The sequence below is a fragment of the Mustelus asterias genome, chromosome 4 (assembly GCF_964213995.1).
Source record: "Mustelus asterias chromosome 4, sMusAst1.hap1.1, whole genome shotgun sequence".
Classification (NCBI taxonomy): domain Eukaryota; kingdom Metazoa; phylum Chordata; class Chondrichthyes; order Carcharhiniformes; family Triakidae; genus Mustelus; species Mustelus asterias.
In genome coordinates this window covers 58,304,466-58,326,798 of record NC_135804.1, presented here as the reverse complement: position 1 = coordinate 58,326,798, position 22,333 = coordinate 58,304,466, and the positions used below count along the sequence as shown (strand labels likewise).

Below are 22,333 nucleotides of genomic sequence, written 5' to 3'. Positions count from 1 at the left end.
TATGGTTGCTAAATTTGCTGATGACGCCAAGATAGATAGGACAGTAATGCAGATGCAGGGAGGCAATAAAGGGATATAGAGAGGTTAAGTGAGTGGGCAAAGACCTGGAAAATGGAGTATAATGTGGGAAAGTGTGAAATTGTCCATTTTAGCAGGAAAACTAAAACTAAAGAAGCATATTATTTCAATAATGAGTGTTTGCAGAGCTCTGAGTTGCAAAAGATCCAATGCACTAATTGCAGACGGCTAATATGCAGTTACATGTAATAAGGAAAGCTAATAGAATGTTATAATTTATTGCAAGGGGAGTTGAATACCAAAGTAGGGAGGTCATGCTTCAGTTGTACAGGGCATTGGTGAAACCACATTGGGGATACTCTGTACAGTATTGGCCTCCTTATTTAAGGAAGGATGTAAATATATTAGAAGCAGTTCAGAGAAGTTTTACTACACTAATACCTGGATTGAATGGATTTTAGTTTATTTATTAGTATCACAAGTAGGCTTACATTACCATTGCAATGAAGTTACTGTGAAAATCCCCTAGTCACCACACTCTGGCACCTGTTCAGTACACTGAGGGAGAATTTAGCATGGCCAATGCACGTAACCAGCACGTCTTTCGGACTGTGGGAGGAAACCGGAGCACCTGGAGGAAATGTATGCAGACACGGGGAGAACGTGCAGACTCCACAGAGTGACCCAAACTGGGAATCGAACCCGGGTTCCTGGCACTGAGGCAGCAGTGCTAACCACTGTGCCACCTGTGTCTTTATAAAGAAAGATTGGACAAGCTAGGCTTATACCTACAAGAGTTTAGAAGAGTAAGAGCCAACTTGATTGAAACATAAGATCCTGAGGGATCTTCACAGTGTCAATGTAGAGAGGATATTTCCTCTTGCGGGAGAATCTAGTACTAGCAGCACTGTTTAAAAATAAAGGGCCACTCATTTAGGACAGAGATGACGCAGTTATTTTTCTGAGGGTTGTGAGTTTTCGTTTTATTTGAAAGGTGGTGAAAGAGTATTTGAATATTTTTTAAGCAGAGATAGGTTGATTCTTATAATCAGGGGGATTCGGAATAGTTGAGGTTACAATCAGATCAGCCTCGAAGGGACGGGTGGCCAACTCCTGCTCCCAATTTGTATGTTTACATTTTGTATTTTCCCATATTTGGGATCACCTGTTGGTGGAACAGGCAGCTTTCATGACTGGAGAATAGGGCGGGCAGGAAGGAGGCCGATCTTAACGCACTGCTGAGGACTGACATCCTGTAGTGGTGGGTGCAGCATTTTTTTTATTGGGGAAATGGGATCTAACTTTAAACACTATAGCTAATATTAGCAAATCAGGGAACAGATACCACCACCTGAATGTAAATGCACTTCGTTGTTTGGGTGTGTGGTGCTCATCCTTGATCTTTTCTGAATGCCTTGCTGATTTTACATTAATTTAACTGGCGCCACATCACTTAACAGCAGTATGCAAGCATATTTTACAGCTCTTAATTTTGAGGAAATAATTTTTTTCTGGATTTCGTACATATCATGACTCTGATGTTTCTTTATCTCTTTCTTGTGTTTGCTGTTTTATATAGGTAGCATCCCACACAATCTAATGATTCTGTAGCTGTTTTAGCTTCGCAGTCTGCTATACACAACGCTCGCTGATTCCATCCTCTGGAATCAGCCTGAGAATGGCCTCATCATTCCTGTGTTCATTCTGTTCCGAGAGTGGTGCCCAGATCTCCCAAGTGAAAAATGTCAGTCATAGAGGTTTACAGCATGGAAACAGGCCCTTCGGCCCAACTTGTCTATGCCGCCCTTTTTTTTTAAAGCCCCTAAGCTATTCCCAATTGCCCGAATTTGGCCCATATCCCTCTATACCCATTGTACCCATGTAACTTTCTAAATGCTTTTTAAAAGATAAAATTGTACCCGCCTCTACTACTACCTCTGGCAGCTTGTTCCAGACACTCACCACCCACTGTGTGAAAAAATTGCCCCTCTGGACACTTTTGTATCTCTCCCCTCTCACCTTAAACCTATGCCCTCTAGTTTTAAACTCCCCTACCTTTGGGAAAAGATATTGACTATCTACCTTGTCTATGCCCCTCATTATTTTATAGACCTCTATAAGGTCACCCCTCAGCCTCCTATGCTCCAGAGAAAAAAGTCCCAGTCTATTCAGCCTTTCCTTATAACTCAATCCATCAAGTCCTGGTAGCATCCTAGTAAATCTTTTCTGCACTCTTTCTAGTTTAATAATATCCTTTCTATAATAGGGTGACCAGAATTGCACACAGTATTCCAAGTGTGGCCTTACCAATGTCTTGTACAACTTCAACAAGACGTCCCAACTCCTGTATTCAATGTTCTGACCGATGAAACCAAGCATGCCGAATGCCTTCTCCACCACTCTGTCCACCTGTGACTCCACTTTCAAGGAGCTATGAACATGTACCCCTAGATCTCTTTATTCTGTAACTCTCCCCAACACCCTACCATTAACTGAGTAAGTCCTGCCCTGGTTCAATGTACCAAAATGCATCACCTTGCATTTGTCTAAATTAAACTCCATCTGCCATTCGTCAGCCCACTGGCCCAATTGATCAAGATTTCATTGCAATTGAAGATAACTTTCTTCACTGTCCACTATGCCACCAATCTTGGTGTCATCTGCAAACTTACTAACCATGCCCCCTATATTGTCATCCAAATTATTAATATAATTGACAAATAACAGTGGGCCCAGCACTGATCCCTGAGGCACACACCTGGTCACAGGCCTCCAGTTTGAAAAACAACTCTCTGCAACCACCCTCTGGCTTCTGTCAAGAAGCCAATTTTGTATCCATTTAGATACCTCACCCTGGATCCTGTGAGATTTAACTTTATGCAACAACCTACCATGCGGTACCTTGTCAAAGGCCTTGCTAAAGTCCATGTAGACAACATCAACTCCACTGCCCTCCTCTACCTTCGTAGTTACCCCTTCAAAAAACTCAATTAAATTTGTGAGACATGATTTTCCACTCACAAAGACATGCTGACTGTCCCTAATCAGTCCCTGCATCTCTAAATGCCTGTAGATCCTGTCTCTCAAAATACCTTCCAATAATTTACCCACCACAGATGCTCACTGGCCTGTAGTTCCCAGGCTTTTCCCTACAGCCCTTTTTAAACAGAGGCACAACATTTGCCACTCTCCAATCTTCAGGCACCTCACCCGTGACTATCGATGATTCAAATATCTTGGCTAGGGGACCCGCAATTTCCTCCCTAGCCTCCCACTATGTCCTGGGATATACTTCATCAGGTCCCGGGGATTTATCTACCTTGATGCGCTTTAAGACTTCCAGCACCTCCTTCTCTGTAATATGTACACTCCTCAAGACATTACTATTTATTTCCCCAAGTTCCCAAACATCCATGCTTTTCTCAACAGTAAATACTGATGAGAAATATTCATTTAGGATCTCACTCGTCTCTTGTGGATCCGCACATAGATGACCTTGTTGATCCTTAAGGGGCCCTACTCTCTCCCTTGTTACTCTTTTGCCCTTAATGTATTTGTAGAAGCTCTTTGGATTCTCCTTTGCCTTATCTGCCAAAACAATTTCGTGTCCCCTTTTTGCCTTCCTGATTTCTCTCTTAACTCTACTCCTACACCCCCTATACTCTTCAAGAGATTCACTTGATCCCAGCTGCCTATGCATGTCATGTGCCTCTTTCTTCTTCTTGACCAGGGCCTCAATATCCCGAGTCATCCAGGGTTCCCGACTTCTGCCAGCCTTGCCCTTCACTCTAAGAGGAATGTGTTTACCCTGAACCCTGGTTAACACACTTCTGAAAGCATGCCACTTACCAGACGTCCCTTTGCCTTCTCACAGACTCCCCCAATTAACTTTTGAAAGTTCCTGCCTGATGCCATCAAAATTGGCCTTGCCCCAATTTAGAATTTTAACTTTTGGGACAGACCTATCATTCTCCATAGCTATCTGAAAACTAATAGAATTATGGTCACTGGTCCCAAAGTGATCCCTCACTAACACTTCTGTCACCTGCCCTTCCTTATTTCCCAAGAGGAGGTCAAGTTTTGCCCCCTCTCTAGTCGGGCCATTCACATGCTTTGTGAGTGGAAAATCATGTCTCACAAATTTAATTGAGTGTTTTGAAGGGGTAACTAAGAAGGTAGATGAGGGCAGTGCAGTTGATGTTGTCTACATGGACTTTAGCAAGGCCTTTGACAAGGTACCGCATGGTAGGTTGTTGCATAAAGTTAAATCTCACGGGATTCAGGGTGAGATATCTAAATGGATACAAAATTGGCTTCTTGACAGAAGCCAGAGGGTGGTTGCAGAGAGTTGTTTTTCAAACTGGAGGCCTGTGACCAGGTGTGTGCCTCAGGGATCAGTGCTGGGCCCACTGTTATTTGTTAATTTGTCACAGAATGAGAAATTCCTCCTGAATACACTCAACAAATTTCTCTCCATCCAACCCTCTAATAATCTGGCTGTCCCAGTCAATGTTGGGAAAATTAAAATCTCCGACTATTACCACCCTATTTCTGTATCGCCCTATGTCTTGGGGGATCTTTCAAGACTTTGGAAGCCTTGGTTGGTTTTCTCTCCAGATCTTACCATACTCAATCAAATAACAGCTGGGCAAGTTTTAGGCCATCATTCAAGGGAGTGAAGTGTAATCATGCTGGTAAAGCTGGCTGCACTGAGATCAGGGCACCACATTTAAAGGGTGTCCCGATTGGAATATTAATGATCCTCCTCGAGCCCACCAAGGAGGTCTCGGGGGCTCCCGTCTACACTTCCCTCAATCAGACCATTCCCCCTGCCCAACTCGCAATCAGAGTTGACACCTCTTCCCCACCCACTTGATCGGAGTTGGCATCTCTTCCCCCAGCTCCATGGATCAGAGTTGGCACCTCCTTCCACCTCTTCCCCACCAAGACTCCGAACGGAGTTGGCGCCACCCCCCCCCACAACAGTCAGTGCCAGCACTCCCACTTGGGACCATGCCAACCTGACAGTGCTAATCCAGAAGTGCCAGCCTGAGCCAGGGGGCAGTGCCAGGCCACTGCCTGGCCATGCCCCTTTCCCCCGGGGGCTATACCCACCTTTTACACTGCTGAGGGGAAACCCCTTGACAGGGTCACGTCTGAGTGAACCTGTCATAAACTGTGCCTATGTGACGTCACATCTGCATGGTGTGAATATGTGGCAGCGGTCAATTTATAGCAAAGGAGCTTGTTAATATGGAAATGAATTTAAATATATGTAAATCAGTGCCACACCCTTTGTGGGTGTGAACCTAATTATGCCACTGGCGAGAGGCAACGAAAATCAGAAGTCGTAATCTCACTAGTGAGATCCATGACTTCCGGGTATTGTCACATTTTAGAATAGAATCCCGACAGTGCAGAAGGAGGCCGTTCAGCCCATCAAGCCTGCACTGACAACATTCCCACCCAGGTCCTATCCCCACCTAATTATCCTGCTAATCCCCCGACAGTAAGGGGTAATTTAACATGGCCAATCAACCTAACCCGCACATCTTTAAATTGTGCAAGGAAACCAGAACACTTGAAGAAAACCCACGCAGACACTGGAAGAACATGCAAACTCCACACAGTCAGCCAAAGCCAGAATTGAACCCAGGTCCTTGGCGCTATGAGGCAACAGTGTTAACCAGTGTGCCACTGTGCCGCCCAACACCTGCAAGGGCAGTGATTGGCTCATATCTCAGGCCTTGCCCAAGGTATTACCAATGAGTGATTTGCACTCAGCATGGGACCTCTATAATGAGCTTCCCACCGCGCATGGCAAGATCCCATCTTTAGTTTTAGACATTTCTGATTTTTGGAAACACAAGCTTGTTTCCAAGCTTGTACCTGTACAAATAGTAAATGATAAAACCATAAATTATTTTGCAATAGAAATTGACTATACTTTTCGTAAAGTAACATAGTGCAATGGAATATCTCCTGACAATCGGCTTAGAAATGTCATTGCTTAGAGCTCCCTCACTTAAGAAAGGTCCATGATACAAGAAGATGCAAGGAAAATGAAAATATTTTTAAAATCTTGAATAGAAAATTACTTATTTATGAAAGTAACTAAACCACTGCTTTCTAGGCCATGTTAGTATATTAATGTGGAAAGCAATAAATGCATCAGAATATTAAAAGTTTGAGAAGAAAATGTTGCACTTCATTACTTTGTTTAAAATATGGCCTTTTAATATAATGGTTTACAGAAGTATAGGATTTTTAAAAATATGTATGATTCAAATTAATCCAGATTTGCTTCAGTTTTCAATTTTTTAAATGTGTGAAGATTTTGCTGGTGCCTAGATGATTCACTTTACAGTACTTGTTTCAAAAATTTTTAAATCTGTGGTGCAAGCTGTTGAATGGAATATGTATTGAAACTTTTAGTCATACTGTGCTTGTGAATAATTATTGGTGCTTTTCATTCTTGGAATATGGGCGTCACTAACAAGGCCAGCATTTATTGGCCATCACTACTAGTTACTCTTGAGAAGGTGGTGGTGAACCACTGCAATCCATATGGTATAGACACACGCAGTGTAGCAATTTGATACAACTGAATGGTTTCCTCGGTCGTTTCAGAGGGCAGTTAAGAGTCAACCACATTATTATGATTCTGGAGTCACATGAAGGCCATATTTGGTAAGGATAATAGATTTCCTCTCTGAAGGACATTCATAAATAAATGGATTTCACAACAATCCGATGTCAATAATGATTATTATTACGGAAAAACGTATTAGTTAAGTGAACTGAAATGCCCACAGCTGCAATTTGAACTCATGACTTCAGAACATTTCTTAAGGCCTCTGGAATTCCCGCCCAGTAACGTTACCACTATGTTACCATCACCTATATCGCAAGTTATAGCAATAATGAGATTGCCTCCAGCCATATATTTTGGTTAAACTATGGAAGAGACCTCAAATAATATTGTTCTAGTTTCTCAGAGGTAATTATAAACAGACCTAGTTTCTGTGGAATTAAGTTCATCAATACTGGGCCAATTTTGAGTCCGTACTCTCCAACTGCAGGAATGGAAGCACCTGCTCTTCAGTGGGCCGTCAGCGGAATTTGCAAGGTCTACATAAATGTGAACCTGGTGCCTTCACCTCTGAGGGGGATTTCGGAGGTGAGTGCTCAGGCAGGCAGCACACTCCTTGGTGTGCATTGCTCAAAGGGGCACCGGAGAGGACTCGGCCAACACCAATAAGTTCAACTCAGTGTCGAGGATGGGTTCCCGGAATCGTCATTTTGGGGTGAGGGGTCAGGAGGGGTCACTTGCAGGCCTTACCTTCCCTTCATGTTGAGGCACCCCTTGTATTAAAGGGGGTTGTGAAGGCTGGTGTGCAGACAGCAGTTCCTGTGTCCTCCTTCCTGTGTTCCTATCCGCATCGCGGCTGAGGGAGCGCCCTTTCTTTGTGGATTTTGGCAAGAGGGTGGGAGAGAAAGATAGCACTGCCATTCTCACACTCCACAGGAATAAGCGCGCTGGTTCAAGCATGGTGGAATAAACAGACAGGGTGAAGACTCTGTGGGTGAACGAAGTGAAATTTAATGCCAAACATTCAAAACAAAATGACCTATCTACACTAGTGCCTATATTCACCTGTGCCCGCTAAGAACCTATAGTTTCTTAATCTTCCTAACCCTCCCACTACATCTAGGTTTATCCCCAGGATCTACAGCTGACATTGAGGCAGCCTGCTGATTTCCACACCCTTTTGCTTGAGATGACCTTGGTGGGCGTTCCCTAGGTGGCGGGGTCCTTGAGGGTCCAGACAGCACGGATGTTTGACTGCTTCCCTCCCCCATGTCAGAGGCTGGAGGTATGTCGCTGTCGGAGAGGAGTGTCAGATGGGCTAGAGATGTGCAAGATCCCCAGGGCCCCTGTGCTACTCCACGGGATGGAGGGGCAGCTGGAGTGAGATCCAGAAGATCTGCCATCCTTTGGTGCTGGCACTCCTGGGTTCGCACACTCCATGGTGGGCCATCTCCTGCCATGGAGTGCATGTCCTGCACCAAGGTCCCCATTGCAGATGCAACCTCGCAGTGTTGGCCTCAGTACACTGCAGCATCGGCACCATCTCCTCAGAAGGCGAAGGGACTCCTCCAATCAGCCTTGTACTCACTTCTTGATACTCACGACTCTGCCTTTGCAGCTCCAGCAGCTGTGGGACGACTGGCCCCAGGGGCAAATCATCGGCAAGGGGGTTCAACAGAGTCCTGTGACCCGGCATCCCTCCTATTGCTGGTTATATCCCTGCCTCTGCCTGCTGTGGATCTTGAACTGTAAGGTGCTCATCAGTGACTGACCCAGAAGCCTACCTACTTATTGAACCCACTGAGGTGTAAGTATCCGTGCTGCTGCTGGGTGCAGGTGACAGCTGTGATGCCTCTTCATTGGTGGGGTTTGCAGAAGTTCTCTTCTGAACTGCTGGAGTCTGGTGGGTCCAGGGGCTGCGAGGATGGTCTGGCCTGTTCCAGTGGCTGGCCTGCAAGAGAAGGGACATGGCATCAGTGCATTAGAGGGGATATAGAGGGAACATTGATTCCTCACTTGAGACTTGAGAAATGACAGCATGTGTGTTGAGGATTCTCACATTTCTCTACTGCCCCAACTTCACCAACAGCAAAAACACTCCCATTCTCCTCCCTGGCCAGGTCGAGGGCTCGCTCCTCAAAACATGAGGATTCTCAGCTTGGGTATGACTCCAGCTGGCTGCGCCCACTGACGTGTGTTGTGGTTGAGTTTGTCATACAATAACACAGAGAAGAAGAGAGTAGGTGGGAGTTTTGATATTTAAGATGATAAGGTGTGACAGATGTGGAGCTTGGGTGGGAGCTGGAGTGTGAGTAGCATAGCAGCTACTGGGAGAACATGGTGATTGTGAGAGGGAGTGGGGGATCCTGCTGCCTGGTGTTAGCAAAGGTTAAGGTGTTTGAGTGAGAGACAGGGTTGAGGTGTGATGATGTCCAGTGGGAGACTTGGGGTGGTTATCTTACCTTGGCTGAGCGAAGAAGATCGTTCGTCTTCTTCTGACGGTGTTGCCCCATCCTGTTCTTGGGTGCACTTACACTGACCAGGGCTGCCACTGCATCCCAGGTGGGGATGGTGACCCTGCTTGAAGGAGATCTGCTGGAGCATGGGCAGAATGTGCCCCACTTCTGCTCCACTCCATCCAGCATCTTTGTGAGGGGCATTGTCTCCCCCCCCCCCCCCCCCCACAACCCCCTGGGGCCTCAGTGGCCTCAGGTCCCACCGGCGAGGCCATCACGTCTGGTCCCCATTGCTGGGCACCAGCTGTGATTCCTTGGTGGGAACTTTCACCGCCGAGGTCAGAAATACATGCGAGCCCGGACAATAGTCTCCAGAACTTGCTAAATAGATTTAAATGAGGTAGTAAATATTTAAATCAGCCTCGCTCCGTTCCCTGGCACAAGGCTGATTACCTAAAAAAAAAATGGCCCGGGAGAATTGTGACCTGCCAGACACAGGGTGGGAATCAGATTTTTAGTCTCCCGCTCAAATTTTCTGCCCTTCTACACTACTTGACCAGCAGAGCAAGGCGGGAAAATCGCACCCTCCATTTCTCGCACCAGCACGAACACTACTATTTTTTTGGTAAATAATTTAGCAAATAATAATAACTGTCTTGGACACCAGTTTCATGGTATATGCCTCTGTTCAGTTGCCAAACAGCTTAAATTGATGTATTTTGGCTCTCGACCATTTCACCAATGGGAACAGTTTCTCTCTAACTACTTTATCCAAACTCCTTATGATTTTGAACATCACTGAGCATTTATCAAATTACTTTTCAACCTTCTAAAAACAGTCCAACTTTATTCCTTATCCTGGAACCATTCTCATAAACCTTTTTTGCACCTTCATATCCTTTCTAAATATGGTGCCCAGAATTAAACACAAATCTGCAATTAAGGTTAGACCAGTGTATTATAAAGGTTTGCAATAATTTCCTTATCTTTATCCCTCTATTTATCAAGTCCAGAATCCTGAATGCCTAATTAACCATTTTCTTAACCTGCCTTGCCTCCTTCCAATGATTTGAGCACATGAATTTTGCCTTTTAACTTTTAATTTTTGTTTTCATCTGTACCGAAAAATTAAGATATCACAGGCTATTGGTGGAACTGCACTTAAGCAGAAAGTTAACATCACTCACAGCCTACAATACTATGGGTCTTTCACACTGAGAATACTAATATAATGCATTTTACTTTAATTGGGACAACTTTTTCCACCATCTTGCCATAATTTATCTTTTTTATTGGACAGGCATAGTAGCATGATTACAATATACAAGTTAGATTTTATATTAATAAAAGTAAATATACTTATATTAGTTTCCTTGTCCTTTCCCAGATTTTGACTCATACTTATATGGTTTTGGAAAACTTGATCACGTATGTATTGTACCTATGATTATGAGCTGTTTCTGCTTAAATATTTTAATGAACTTTTTTAAATTATCATTTTTCGTGACTGGAAATTTTTTACTTTGCTTTCTACAGGAAAATGGGCCCAGGAGACTGCTTTGTATTGAAACAGATGCCCTACCGTCAAATCCTGATAACAGAATTTGTCTGAAATTAGTTCTTCTGGCTCAAAATATGCTATTACTTTAACAGAGTCCAAAATGAATGTGATTAAAATTAACTAACCCAACCATTAGTTTAGACTCTGACTCAAATGGGCACATTTTCCAGTTATCAGTGTACTGGACAATATTGAGTTTGCAGAAGAAAATCAGGATGTGAGGACTGCGTAAGGGAGTCCAGACAATTTTCTGTCCAGTAACTTAAAATACAAAAAATAGGGGTGTCTTTACTACCTAAATATAGTCTCCTGGTCCAATTTCCCTGTGTATATTGTCCTCAGGCAATCCATCTGTAACAAACATGTCTGCAACAACAAATGATCAGAAAAATGTTACACCTGTCAGTATTGCCATGCCCTGCACATGAACAAGTGTGCTAGGTAAATTGCTGTATTAGCAATATTGTCTAGAAATCCTGTAAGAAATATGCAAATTCCACTCATCTGTCACAGTAATTTCAGCAGAAACCCCAAACAAAATGGCATAAATGGCTGAAAAAGGTTGTAATCTGGATTTTCTACCCAAATTATGGTAAGAAACCAGTAAGTGGTAGCCCTGTGCAAATTCAGAAACAGTATTTTTTTAAAAAAGTATTGGAACTTTAAGGTATTTTTACATTACCCACATCAGTCTTCAAAGGAAGCCATGGAAAATATTTCCTACAATTTTTTTCATACAGAGGACATTATTTAGTTTGGCACCTTCACATAGATCTGTTCCTTGAAAGAAGTAATGGCTTGATAAATACCTTCAAATATTTTTCTGCTTTTCAGCAGCTCAACGAAAACATAATTGATCTTTACTAATTTATCTTTGTTTTTTCATTTTTTTTATTTGTACGGCCAAGGAAGCAGTTATAGTTTAAATGTCAAGGTTAACAATCATGCAAAGCGTTCAGCTGGTGCAGTGTAAATGGTTCTGATGCCACCAGGAATGGATCACTTAGAACAAAAATTCAGTATGTGGGTGTTCATCTAACTTGGATGACCGCAATCACAATTTGAACTGTTCCTCATGTTCTACTTGTGGATCAAATAGCCACATCTTCCCTGGCCTATTCTCAAGTGGTTGAGGATTGTCCAGATGTACCGTGGAAGGTCAAAACTGGAGAGTTGCTTATTCAGGTCAGTTGCCAGGTTGCAATTGGTGATGTTCGCAGTCAACCAGAAGGTGCACCATTGAGAGATGGGGCATTTGTAGCGTGTGTGAAGTAGCGTGCAGGTTTATTTGAAACCTTGGGGTGAATTTTCCTGTTGCACCCGCCAAGGGAATTGTAGTGGCCGAGGGGCGGACCATGGAAAGGTCCATTGACCTCGGGCAGGATTTTCCGGTTTTGGGGCGAGTGCCAGTTTTGGGGCGAGTTGGGTGTGAAAACCCCACCCAAGGCTTGTTTCAATTAAAGTACTTTGTTAGGTGAGTGGTGTTCTTTGAAAAGGATATTTTTCCACAGACATCAAGAGGCATAATGTGTGCCAGCAGAGGAAGCCACTGGAGCTTTTAAATCTACCAAAATAATGCATATTGTAAAACCTCTTCCTTAAGTGTGTTGGATCATGCACAAAGCATTTTTAAAATCTCCTCCCTGATTTAGGGTCCAAAATATGCATCAAAATTGAGAGCAAATTATTGTGCTTATACTTAATTCCAAATTGGAGAAACACCAGTGATTTCATTATTGTTGTTAGATTTAATGCTGGCAGCAAATAATCTATTTTTTTTATATTTGCCACCAGTTTAAATTATTCAGCAACTTGTTCAGTTGGAATTTTTAGTCACAAATTTCAGAGTTAGCAGTTAGGTCCTACTGAAAGAGCTTTGTAAGAGCATTCATCAAAGCATATTTTATTGAGATGGCTGGAAAACTATTTACCAGAAATAAAATGATGGTTTACCCAAGAATGGGTAGCAACATCAGTTTTCAAAGCACCTACACTGCTTGACCCTGGTAAGCAGTGCAAATGATGTGGAGATGCCGGCGTTGGACTGGGGTAAGCACAGTAAGAAGTCTCACAACACCAGGTTAAAGTCCAACAGGTTTATTTGGTAGCAAATACCATAAGCTTTCGGAGCAATGCTCCTTCGTCAGATGGAGCATTGCTCCGAAAGCTTATGGTATTTGCTACCAAATAAACCTGTTGGACTTAAAGCAGTGCAAAGACAGGGCAGGATCTTAGTCTCGCAGTGGCAGGCTGGAAGGTGGGCCCAAGAGGAATTTTGCAGATGTTAAGAACATAAGAACTAGGAGCAGGAGTAGGCCATCCGGCCCCTCAAGCCTGCTCCGCCATTCAATAAGTTTATGGTTGATCTTTTCGTGGACTCAGCTCCACTTACCAGCTCACTCACCATAACCTTTAATTCCTTTACTGTTCAAAAATTTATCCTTGCCTTAAAAATATTCAATGAGGTAGGCTCAACTGCTTCATTGGGCAGGGAATTCCACAGATTCACACCCTTTGTGTGAAGAAGTTCCTCCTCAACTCAGTCCTAAATCTGTTCCCCCTTATTTTGAGGCCATGCCCTCTAGTTCTAGTTTTACCTGCCAATGGAAACAACTTCCGTGATTCTATCTTATCTATCCCCTTCGTAATCTTATATGTTTCGATAAGATCCCCCCTCATTCTTCTGAATTCCAATGAGTATAGCCCCAGTCTACTCAGTCTTTCCTCATAGGCCAACCCTCTCAACTCTGGAATCAACGTGGTGAATTTCCTCTGTACCCCCTCCAGTGCCAGTATATCCTTTCTCAAGTAAGGAGACCAAAACTGTACACAGTACTCCAGGTGTGGCCTCACCAGCACCTTATACAGCTGCAACACAACCATGTTGTTTTTAAACTCCATCCCTCTGGCAATGAAGGACAAAATTCCATTTGCCGCCTTAATTACCTAAAGCAATTTTCTCATGTTGGTCCATGGGCTGATCTGTGCCTTCTTCTAGGCAATCTTCCTGGTGGTGGATCAGCACTGGTAGAGTTACCCTCACCTGCCAGTAGTGGGTAGTCAATCTGCTGGAGAAACTCTGCAGAGAACAGAGCCAACGTTTCGAGGCTAGATGACCAGACTCAAAACATTTGCTCTATTCTCTCTCCGCAGATACTGTCAGACCTGCTGAGTTTCTCCAGCATTTTCTATTGTTGTTTCAGATTCCAGCATCCGCTGTATTTTGCCTTTATCTGCTTTACAGCACTCCCTTTGAAAGCGAAGAGTTCCAATTTGGCTCACACCCTTAGATTCCGTCCCACTTACAACTAACCCCAGGCCTGGCACCAAGCAGTGGAAAAGGCCCTGCTGCGACAGGGGTGCTGAGGAAGAAATGGACTTAAATGGGCAGGAAAGTTATGACGGCCATCGGGGATCATCAATAGATCTCCCCATAGGCCTCGTAGCGTACAAGCTCTCCTATTAAGTGAGCGAAGGCACACTAAATAGGAAAGGAGAAGCGGGAGTTTAAAAGCAGCTGTCTCTACTCGGGCCAGCGGTCAAAGGACTCCTGGATTTGACCGATATACTGTAGCCGCAGAAGCAGTGCTTTATTCACTGTGGAAATAAAGGGGCTAGGAGTTGGAAGTCTGGCCTCGGTGAGATTTGGCTTTGCCGGTTATGCTACAGGGGTATGCGTGTGTTGTGCTACTGTTCGAGGGAGAGGCAAGGGCAGTGTGCCCACTTGTGATAAGGCACAGCTTGGTGTGCAGGGCATTGTCATGGCCTTACTGTCACTGGCCATGTTCTTGTATAGCTTGGTACTGGGCTACAGGTGGACTGGTCAGGATTAGGGAAGGCATCTGTAGCCTATAAAAGTGGAAATGTAATTCAGAGATGGGTATTTAAAACTTTCCCTGGGGTCACCTCTGTACATAATTATGCACAGTAAGAAGTCTCACAACACCAGGTTAAAGTCCAACAGGTTTATTTGGTAGCAAATACCATAAGCTTTCGGAGCACTGCTCCTTCGTTAGATGGAGTGGAAATGTGCTCTCAAACAGTGCATAGACAGAGAAATCAAGTTACAGAATACTAATTAGAATGCAAATCTCTACAGCTAGCCAGGTCTTAAAGGTACAGACAATGTGGGTGGAGGGAGCATTCAACACAGGTTAAAGAGATGTGTATTGTCTCCAGACAAAACAGCTAGTGAGATTCTGCAAGACCAGGGGACAAGCTGTGGGGGTTACTGATAATGTGACATAAATCCAACATCCCGGTTTAGGCCGTCCTCATGTGTGCGGAACTTGGCTATCAGTTTCTGCTCAGCGACTCTGCGCTGTCGTGTGTCGTGAAGGTCGCCTTGGAGAACGCTTACCTGAAGATCCAAGGCTGAATGTCCGTGACTGCTGAAGTGCTGAAACAACCACACAATCTCAAACAGACCATTGTCTGCAGCAAACTACCCAGCCTTCAGGAGAACAGTGACCACGACACCACACAACCCTGCCACAGCAACCTCTGCAAGACGTGCCGGATCATCGACACAGATGCCATAATCTCACGTGAGAACACCATCTACCAGGTACACGGTACCTACTCTTGCAACTCGGCCAACGTTGTCTACCTGATACGCTGCAGGAAAGGATGTCCCGAGGCATGGTACATTGGGGAAACCATGCAGATGCTACGACAACGGATGAATGAACACCGCTCGACAATCACCAGGCAAGACTGTTCTCTTCCTGCGGGGGAGCACTTCAGCAGTCACCTGTTCAGATCATGCTGGAGGATTGCTGCATCCTCGTCACAGTTCACCCTCCCACCCAACTTGGTATCATCTGCAAAGTTTGAGATGTTGCATTTTGTTCCCTCATCCAAATCATTAATATATATTGTGAATAGCTGGGATCCCAGCACTGATCCTTGTGGCACCCACTAGTTTCTGCCTGCTAATTTGAAAAGGACCCATTAATTTCTACTCTTTGTTTCCTCTCTGCCAACCAGTTTTCTATCCATCTCAATACACTTTCCGCAATCCCATGCGCTTTAATCTTGCACGATAACCTCTTATGCGGGATTTTTTCAAATGTTATCTGACAAAGTGCAGATCAGAGGCTAGGAATCCTATAGCGAGTAACTCATCTCCTGACTCCCCAAAGCCTCTCCACCATCTACAAGGCACAAGTCAGAAGTGTGATGGAATACTGGATGAGCACAGCTCCAATAGTGTTCAAGAAGCTCGATAGCAACCAGGACAAAGCAGCCCACTTGATTGGTACCACTTCCACAAACATTCACTCTCTCCAGCACTGATGAACAGTGGCAGGCTTGTACACCATCTACAAGATACAGGAGCTCACCAAGATTCCTTAGGCTGCACTTTCCTAACCCACGACCGCTACCATCTAGAAGGACAAGAGCAGTAGATACCTGGGAACATCACCTGGATGTTCATCTCAAATCGCTCACCATCCTGACTTGGAAATATATCACCATTCTGTCATTCGCTGGGTCAAAATCCCTCCCTAATGGCACTGTTGAGTGTACCTACACCACAAGGACTGCTGCGGTTTAAGGAGGCAGGTCACCACCACACACTGAAGGGCAACGAAGGATGAGCAATAAATACTTAGCCAGTGATGCGCACATCCTGTAAATGAATTTAAAAAAGGTATGTGAACTTCACAGTTGAAGCTAGCCAGGCTGCTTGATTTCGGGGGTTTGCAGATATATTGCGCTTCCCTGAAGTACAGGATGAAATCGATTTCAATCGATTGTACACTTGTAGCATTGAGAGTTCTGTGGCATCAGCTATTGCGGTTCATTAGAACAAAGAACAAAGAAAATTACAACACAGGAACAGGCTCTTTGGCCCTTCAATCCTGCACCGACCACACTGCCCGACTTAACTAAAACCCCCTACCCTTCCAGGGACAATATCCCTCTATTTCCACCCTAGTCATGTATTTGTCAAGACGCCCCTTAAAAGTCACTATCATATCTGATTCCACTACCTCCCCCAGCAACGAGTTCCAGGCACCCACCACCCTCCGTGTAAAACATCTGCCTCATACATCTCCTTTAAACCTTGCCCCTCGCACCTTAAACCTGTGCCCCCTAGTAATTGACTCTTCCACCCTGGGAAAAAGCTCTCATAATCTTGTAGACTTCTATTAGGTCATCCGTCAACCTCCATCATTCCAGTGAAAGGGTTAACAGGAAAGGGTCCCATTCCAGAAATGTCCAACTGGTGTGCGATCATCAGAAGCACATCATACACGTTTCTGCCAGGTACCCTGAGAGTTCCCATGACTCGTACATCCTGTGTCACTCTCAGGTACCTCAAATATCAAAAGGACCTCAGCAAATACAGGGATGGCTCCTTGAAGATAAGAAATATCCACCCGAACAAAGGCTCGTGACATCAGTGCATCACCCTCTCAGTCACTTGAAGGAGAGATATAACGAGGCACATAAGGCAATACCATTCAACATAGAGTAGACCACTGACATCCTGAAGATGCGCATCTGATGTCTGGACCATTCAGACGGGTCCCCATAGAGTGTGCTCTGCATCATTATAGTCTATTGCACCCTTCAAGACCTTGTGCTTCAAAGGGGAGATGAGATCCCTTGCCAGAGAGGGATATTGAGGAGTCTGAGAGCTCCTCGGATGATGAAGGGCAGGAATCTGATTTCAAAGATGAGGGTCTGCTTCCATGCAAAAATGTTCTTGAAGAAGCATGAAGTGGAAGATATGTTCATGCCACACTGATAGGCACACTATTCCAGGATGATTAAGGTACAGGTAGCATGACATAGCCACACTCCCTCAATCCCTCAGTGCCATGCCAGCGGACTGAAAGGCCGTTACAACCAGTGACATCAAGAGCAATTTTAAGATTCGGCCTTGCGGCTTCAACCCTTATGATTCAAATGGCCCTGTTTATTAATTGTTAAATGCAGCGGGAAACCCTCCATCGCTGTGCTCTGGGAAGTGATAGTCACTATAACAGTGCAGAAACTACATTAAAAGACTTCATGCAGTGGCCACCTTTGTGAGAAGCATTTTGCAGACACTTCAGTAAAGATTTTGACACATCTTCCTGACAAAACACAGCGGTAGAGTAACTATCACGACCAACCTACACATCACATGAGAGGCTCATAAAGGGAGGTGAATACTAAGTGGGAGCCTGGATCACCCCTCAATAAGAGGGCACATAGCTATGTATACATGATGCTTTCAGATGACACAGCCATTCTCCTGAACAGCAAATGTATTTACAAGGGTGCCTTATATTCAGTAATTGAATACCTTCCTAATTTTTCTAACCCTATCACTACGTCTAGGTGCCTCCCAACATTCACAGCAGAGATGCAGACAACCTGCTGATTGGTGACTGTTGTCTTTAATGGCTGGACTCTCTCTCAGCTATCTGGATGGATGTCCCCAGTGTCTTTCTGCCTGTGGGTACTCAAGTTTCCTCGCCTGACTCTGAGGAGAAGCGGCACCAGGAGGGAGGTCAGGATTCTCTGCCCTACTCTCAACCTAGCCATTGATGGATCCCACCAATGCATATAGTAATGGAGTGCAGGTCTGAGCGCAAATTCAGCAGGAGCTCCTAAAACAAGTCTTCAAGGTAGTCCCTGTCCTTCCCATGGAGATTTCAAGATGCTCACATGTCAAAGCAACAACATAAGACAGAACGCAAATGGATCCCTCCACGGAATCCTAATCTATTGACTGCCTCTTGTAACTCTGATTTTCTGCAAGCAGTCGTTGCATCTCCAGCATGTGTGGCATGGCTATTTCCAGTGCTCACCATCAGACTCTGACTCAGCAAGTGCCTGATTTCCAGTCTTTTCTGAGTGCCAGAGACCTAGGCTGTCATTGCATCAGCCATTCTGTGGAGACATGCCTGTGAGGTGTTCCCCAGAATGTGACCACGAACCTACTCTATAACTCTGACCCACCGGTGTGTGTATCCCTGAGCTGGTGGAGGATGTAGGTGAATGCAATGATAGGTCTAATGGCTCCTTAGTTTCCTCGTCTGAGATGACCTGGGAGCTGGGGCTTATGTTGGGTCTAGAAGTGTTTCTGGACCTGCTGGTGCCTGTAAGAGAGCGCAGATAGATTTAATTCATAAACAGACTGAATACACCATTGCAAGTCACTCGCTGAGAATATCAGGAAGTGTTGAACTCATGAAGGGCTCATTCATACAGCCTTGCTGGGAGAGGCCAGTTTTACCTTATGCACAGGAATGGTTCCTGTCCTTGCATGCCAGCTTTTCTAGGAAGTTCCTCACTTGTTCTTGTGATCACGGCTTGTACAGTTAAGTTTCTGGTCAGTGATCACCCAGGATGTTGGTGGCGGATTGTGTGTTTAAAGTTTATTTATTAGTGTCACAAGCAGGCTTACGTTATGCTGTTGAATGTCAAGGGAGTGATTAGATTCTCTCTTGTTGGAGACAGTCATTGCTTGGTACTCTTGGAGTATGAATGTTACTTGGCACTTACCAACCCAAACCTGAATGTTGTTCAAATCTTACTGCTTGTTGAGGCATGGACTTCTTCAATATCTGAGGAGATGCAAATGGAGCTGAAAACTATGCTCATTAGCAAACATCCCTGCTTCTGACCTTATGATGATGGAGGAGTCATTGGATGAACCTACAATCACCCACTGATGTCATCCTACAGCAATGTTCTGGACTTAGATGATTGGCCTCTAGTAATATAACCTTCTTCTTTGTATTAGGTATTGTCGCAACCACGTGAGGATGGGTGAAATGGCTCCCATATTCTCCCTCTTCAGGTCTGACCCAAACAGGATTTTGTTTTGTGAATTTAAAGAGGATGTGCTTTGCCAATACTTCAGGAAAAGCACCATTTATGCTTTCAGTTTGTAAAGAATTAGTCAGACAGGTTTGCTTAGGTTAAACAAGGATCAAGATAAGTTTATCCAAACTAATATCCAACTACAGTCCAAAGATGTGCGGGTTAGGTTGATTGGCCATGCTAAAATTGCCCCTTAGTGTCCTGGGATGCGTAGATTAGAGGGATTAGCGGGTAAAATATGTAGGGATATGGGGGTAGGGCCTGGGTGGGATTGTGATTGGTGCAGACCTGATGGGCCGAATGGCCTCTTTCTGTACTGTAGGGTTTCTATGATTTCTATGATTTTTTTATTGCCTGAATTTAAAAAAAAAGTTAATTGTAACTATTTAACCACCATTCACATGTTACGCACATTTGCCTTGGCCCACAAAGGGCATGAAGCCAATATGCATGGGATTGACTTCATTTCAATCCCATTGGCACATCCTGGATGGCATCTTCCAGCCTCCCAAATGCTTCCTCCCTTGCTGGCGTGACCTGATGCCGGCGAGAATCATTGCTGGTCTCCACCAGCTGAGACCAGGTATGATGGCCATGCAGGGGGATCGGAGTCCATGTGAGAGAAAATTGCAATGCCAAACTCGCCCAAAAAACAGGTGTGGAAGACACCTGTTTTCAGACTTTTATAACACAGAATTCTTTGGGAACATTCTGCCCAAAGCATCTCCCATTTAAAACGGAGATGAGGATACATTTTTTCTCACGGAAGTTTGCAAGCCTTTGAAACTCTGTTCCTCAGAAAGCGATGGAAGCACTTTTAAAGCAGAGGTAGATCAATTCTTGACTAACAAGGGAATCAGAGGTTGTCTGGGGTTGGCAGGAATATGGAGGGGCCATGATCAGATCAACCATTTTTTTTGAATGGCAAAGCATGCTCGAGGGTCAGAAGACCGAATTTGTTTGTTCGTTTATTTCCATCCTAATGACACTTGCACCATATAGCACAGCATGTTAGCTTAACTGTGCCAGGCTGCAAGAATGATAAAGAAAAGCTTGATGGACGCACAATACTGTTGCATATTGTCTTACAACCAGCATTGATACATACCCTTTATTTCAGCTCTTATATCTTTAGGCACTTTATTAGACAAGTTCCCCTACCCCTTATACTTTCAAGAGAGTTTATTTGAGGATTGCGATCTAATAGGCTTTTAGTAATCTGTCCAGGATAATGAAGTTGAAAGAAAACCTTATTTGTCAGTTATTTTTTGCAAATGGACTGATCCTATTCCTTTATATGATTCTGTCATCTTTGATAAGCTAATTGAGTGGCAGACATTCAGGCATTCTGAAGTTTAAAAACCTTCACATTTAAACTTAAAGTTAATTTATTTAACAAAAGATGAATAAGATCTATTTTTACAGGAGAAATCCGTTCACCTGACTGCTTGAGTGAAAACAAAATTAGAAAATTGTAATTTTACTAGACTGATCATTTGTAAATGGCTTTTGAATTAAATAGTGTTTGATATTTCTTACACTACCCCTTTGTGAACCTCAACTTGTCTCTCTTGGATTCAACAGATAGTTCTGTGCATGTAGGGATTTGCAAATTGTCTGCTTCTTTCTCTCAAAGACTTTTCAAACAGCCTTCTCAATTCAAATTGAATCATGTCTTTTAAATCTCAGGAAATAGTTATGGGGACTTCTGGATTTTGAATATCTAACCACCCAAATTTGAAAGATAAGGGTCAGTCATTTACAAACAGAACCATTTACACAGTATTGCTTAATTTTAAAATATTCTTCCCTGCAAGCGACAATTGATGACATTTGTAAAATGGTATCGATACAACCTTGGCATGAGAATTTGAATTGCTGTCATTTTCTTCCCCAAAACTATTTGTGGTCTAAGACAGTTGAAAGAGCAAGGATTAAATCAAAAAATAGAAGGCAAATACCTCGTTCTAGCAGCCAGGTTTCCCCCCTTTGTTGCAGTTGATGGGCAGTTAACAGAAACTAAAGGCTATGGAAAATATCTTGAAAGATTCGATACCGACACCAAAAATCAAAATGCGTAACAGAAAGGGTTCTCTATACATCTGCATTACATCTATGATAGTTTTATACCCTGACTTTCTCATTATGTACATTTAATTTATAGTTTCAAGTGTAATATTACTGATAACTAAAGTATCTACACAGGTATGGACTCCTCGTGGATCCTGTTCAGATTATTGCATTTGCCTTGAGTGACCCCAACACTTGGCCAGGTTCATATTTGATTATTGGTGAGTTAAAATTAAAGACCCTTGATACTGAATGTGATTTAATTTTCAGTGGATCTACATTTTGTCAGCCGTTGAATTTTAATCTTTTAAATAGATCTTGATTTCCTTTTGAAAATTAATGACAATCAGTAATATTTTTCTAAGAAGAGACTGTGCAGTTTTAAACTTGTATTTATATTTCAGCAAAAGAACAATGAAATTAAAATCTCCGACAATCATTAAGTTAATCTGTAATATCCCCAAAATCTTCTTTGGGGGTGGATAGTTAGAAGCATGTATTGTCCAATACCAGGAAGATTGGAAAAAGTGCATTTTAAAAATCTATTCATGGAATTTGAGCATCAGTGGTTAGTACAGCAATATTGCCCATCCCTAATTGTACTCGGGAAGGGGTGTTGAGCCTTGTATATACCTGTATAATACCATCCTATTCCTCCATTGTGCTCCACTTTTCATAACACTACCATGATTATTCCTCCTATTTAAAACTCTTTTCACTTATGAACCCAACCTCAGATTCGCACATTGTGCTTTTGAGGTTTTAGGCTGCACAGCACTGCAGGAATGAAGCAATACGTGTTTCAGT

The 22,333-nt window shown here is 43.6% G+C and overlaps 1 protein-coding gene across 1 annotated transcript in view; it reads left to right on the top strand.

The window, feature by feature from the left end:
* LOC144493113 (diacylglycerol O-acyltransferase 1-like) overlaps window positions 1-22,333 on the top strand; it is a 213,415-nt gene that overhangs the window by 54,534 nt on the left and 136,548 nt on the right. Inside the window, exons 3-4 of the mRNA XM_078212015.1 lie at window positions 10,454-10,494; window positions 21,662-21,747. Coding sequence (XP_078068141.1) covers window positions 10,454-10,494; window positions 21,662-21,747 — 127 coding nt within the window. The remainder of the gene's footprint in view (window positions 1-10,453; window positions 10,495-21,661; window positions 21,748-22,333) is intronic.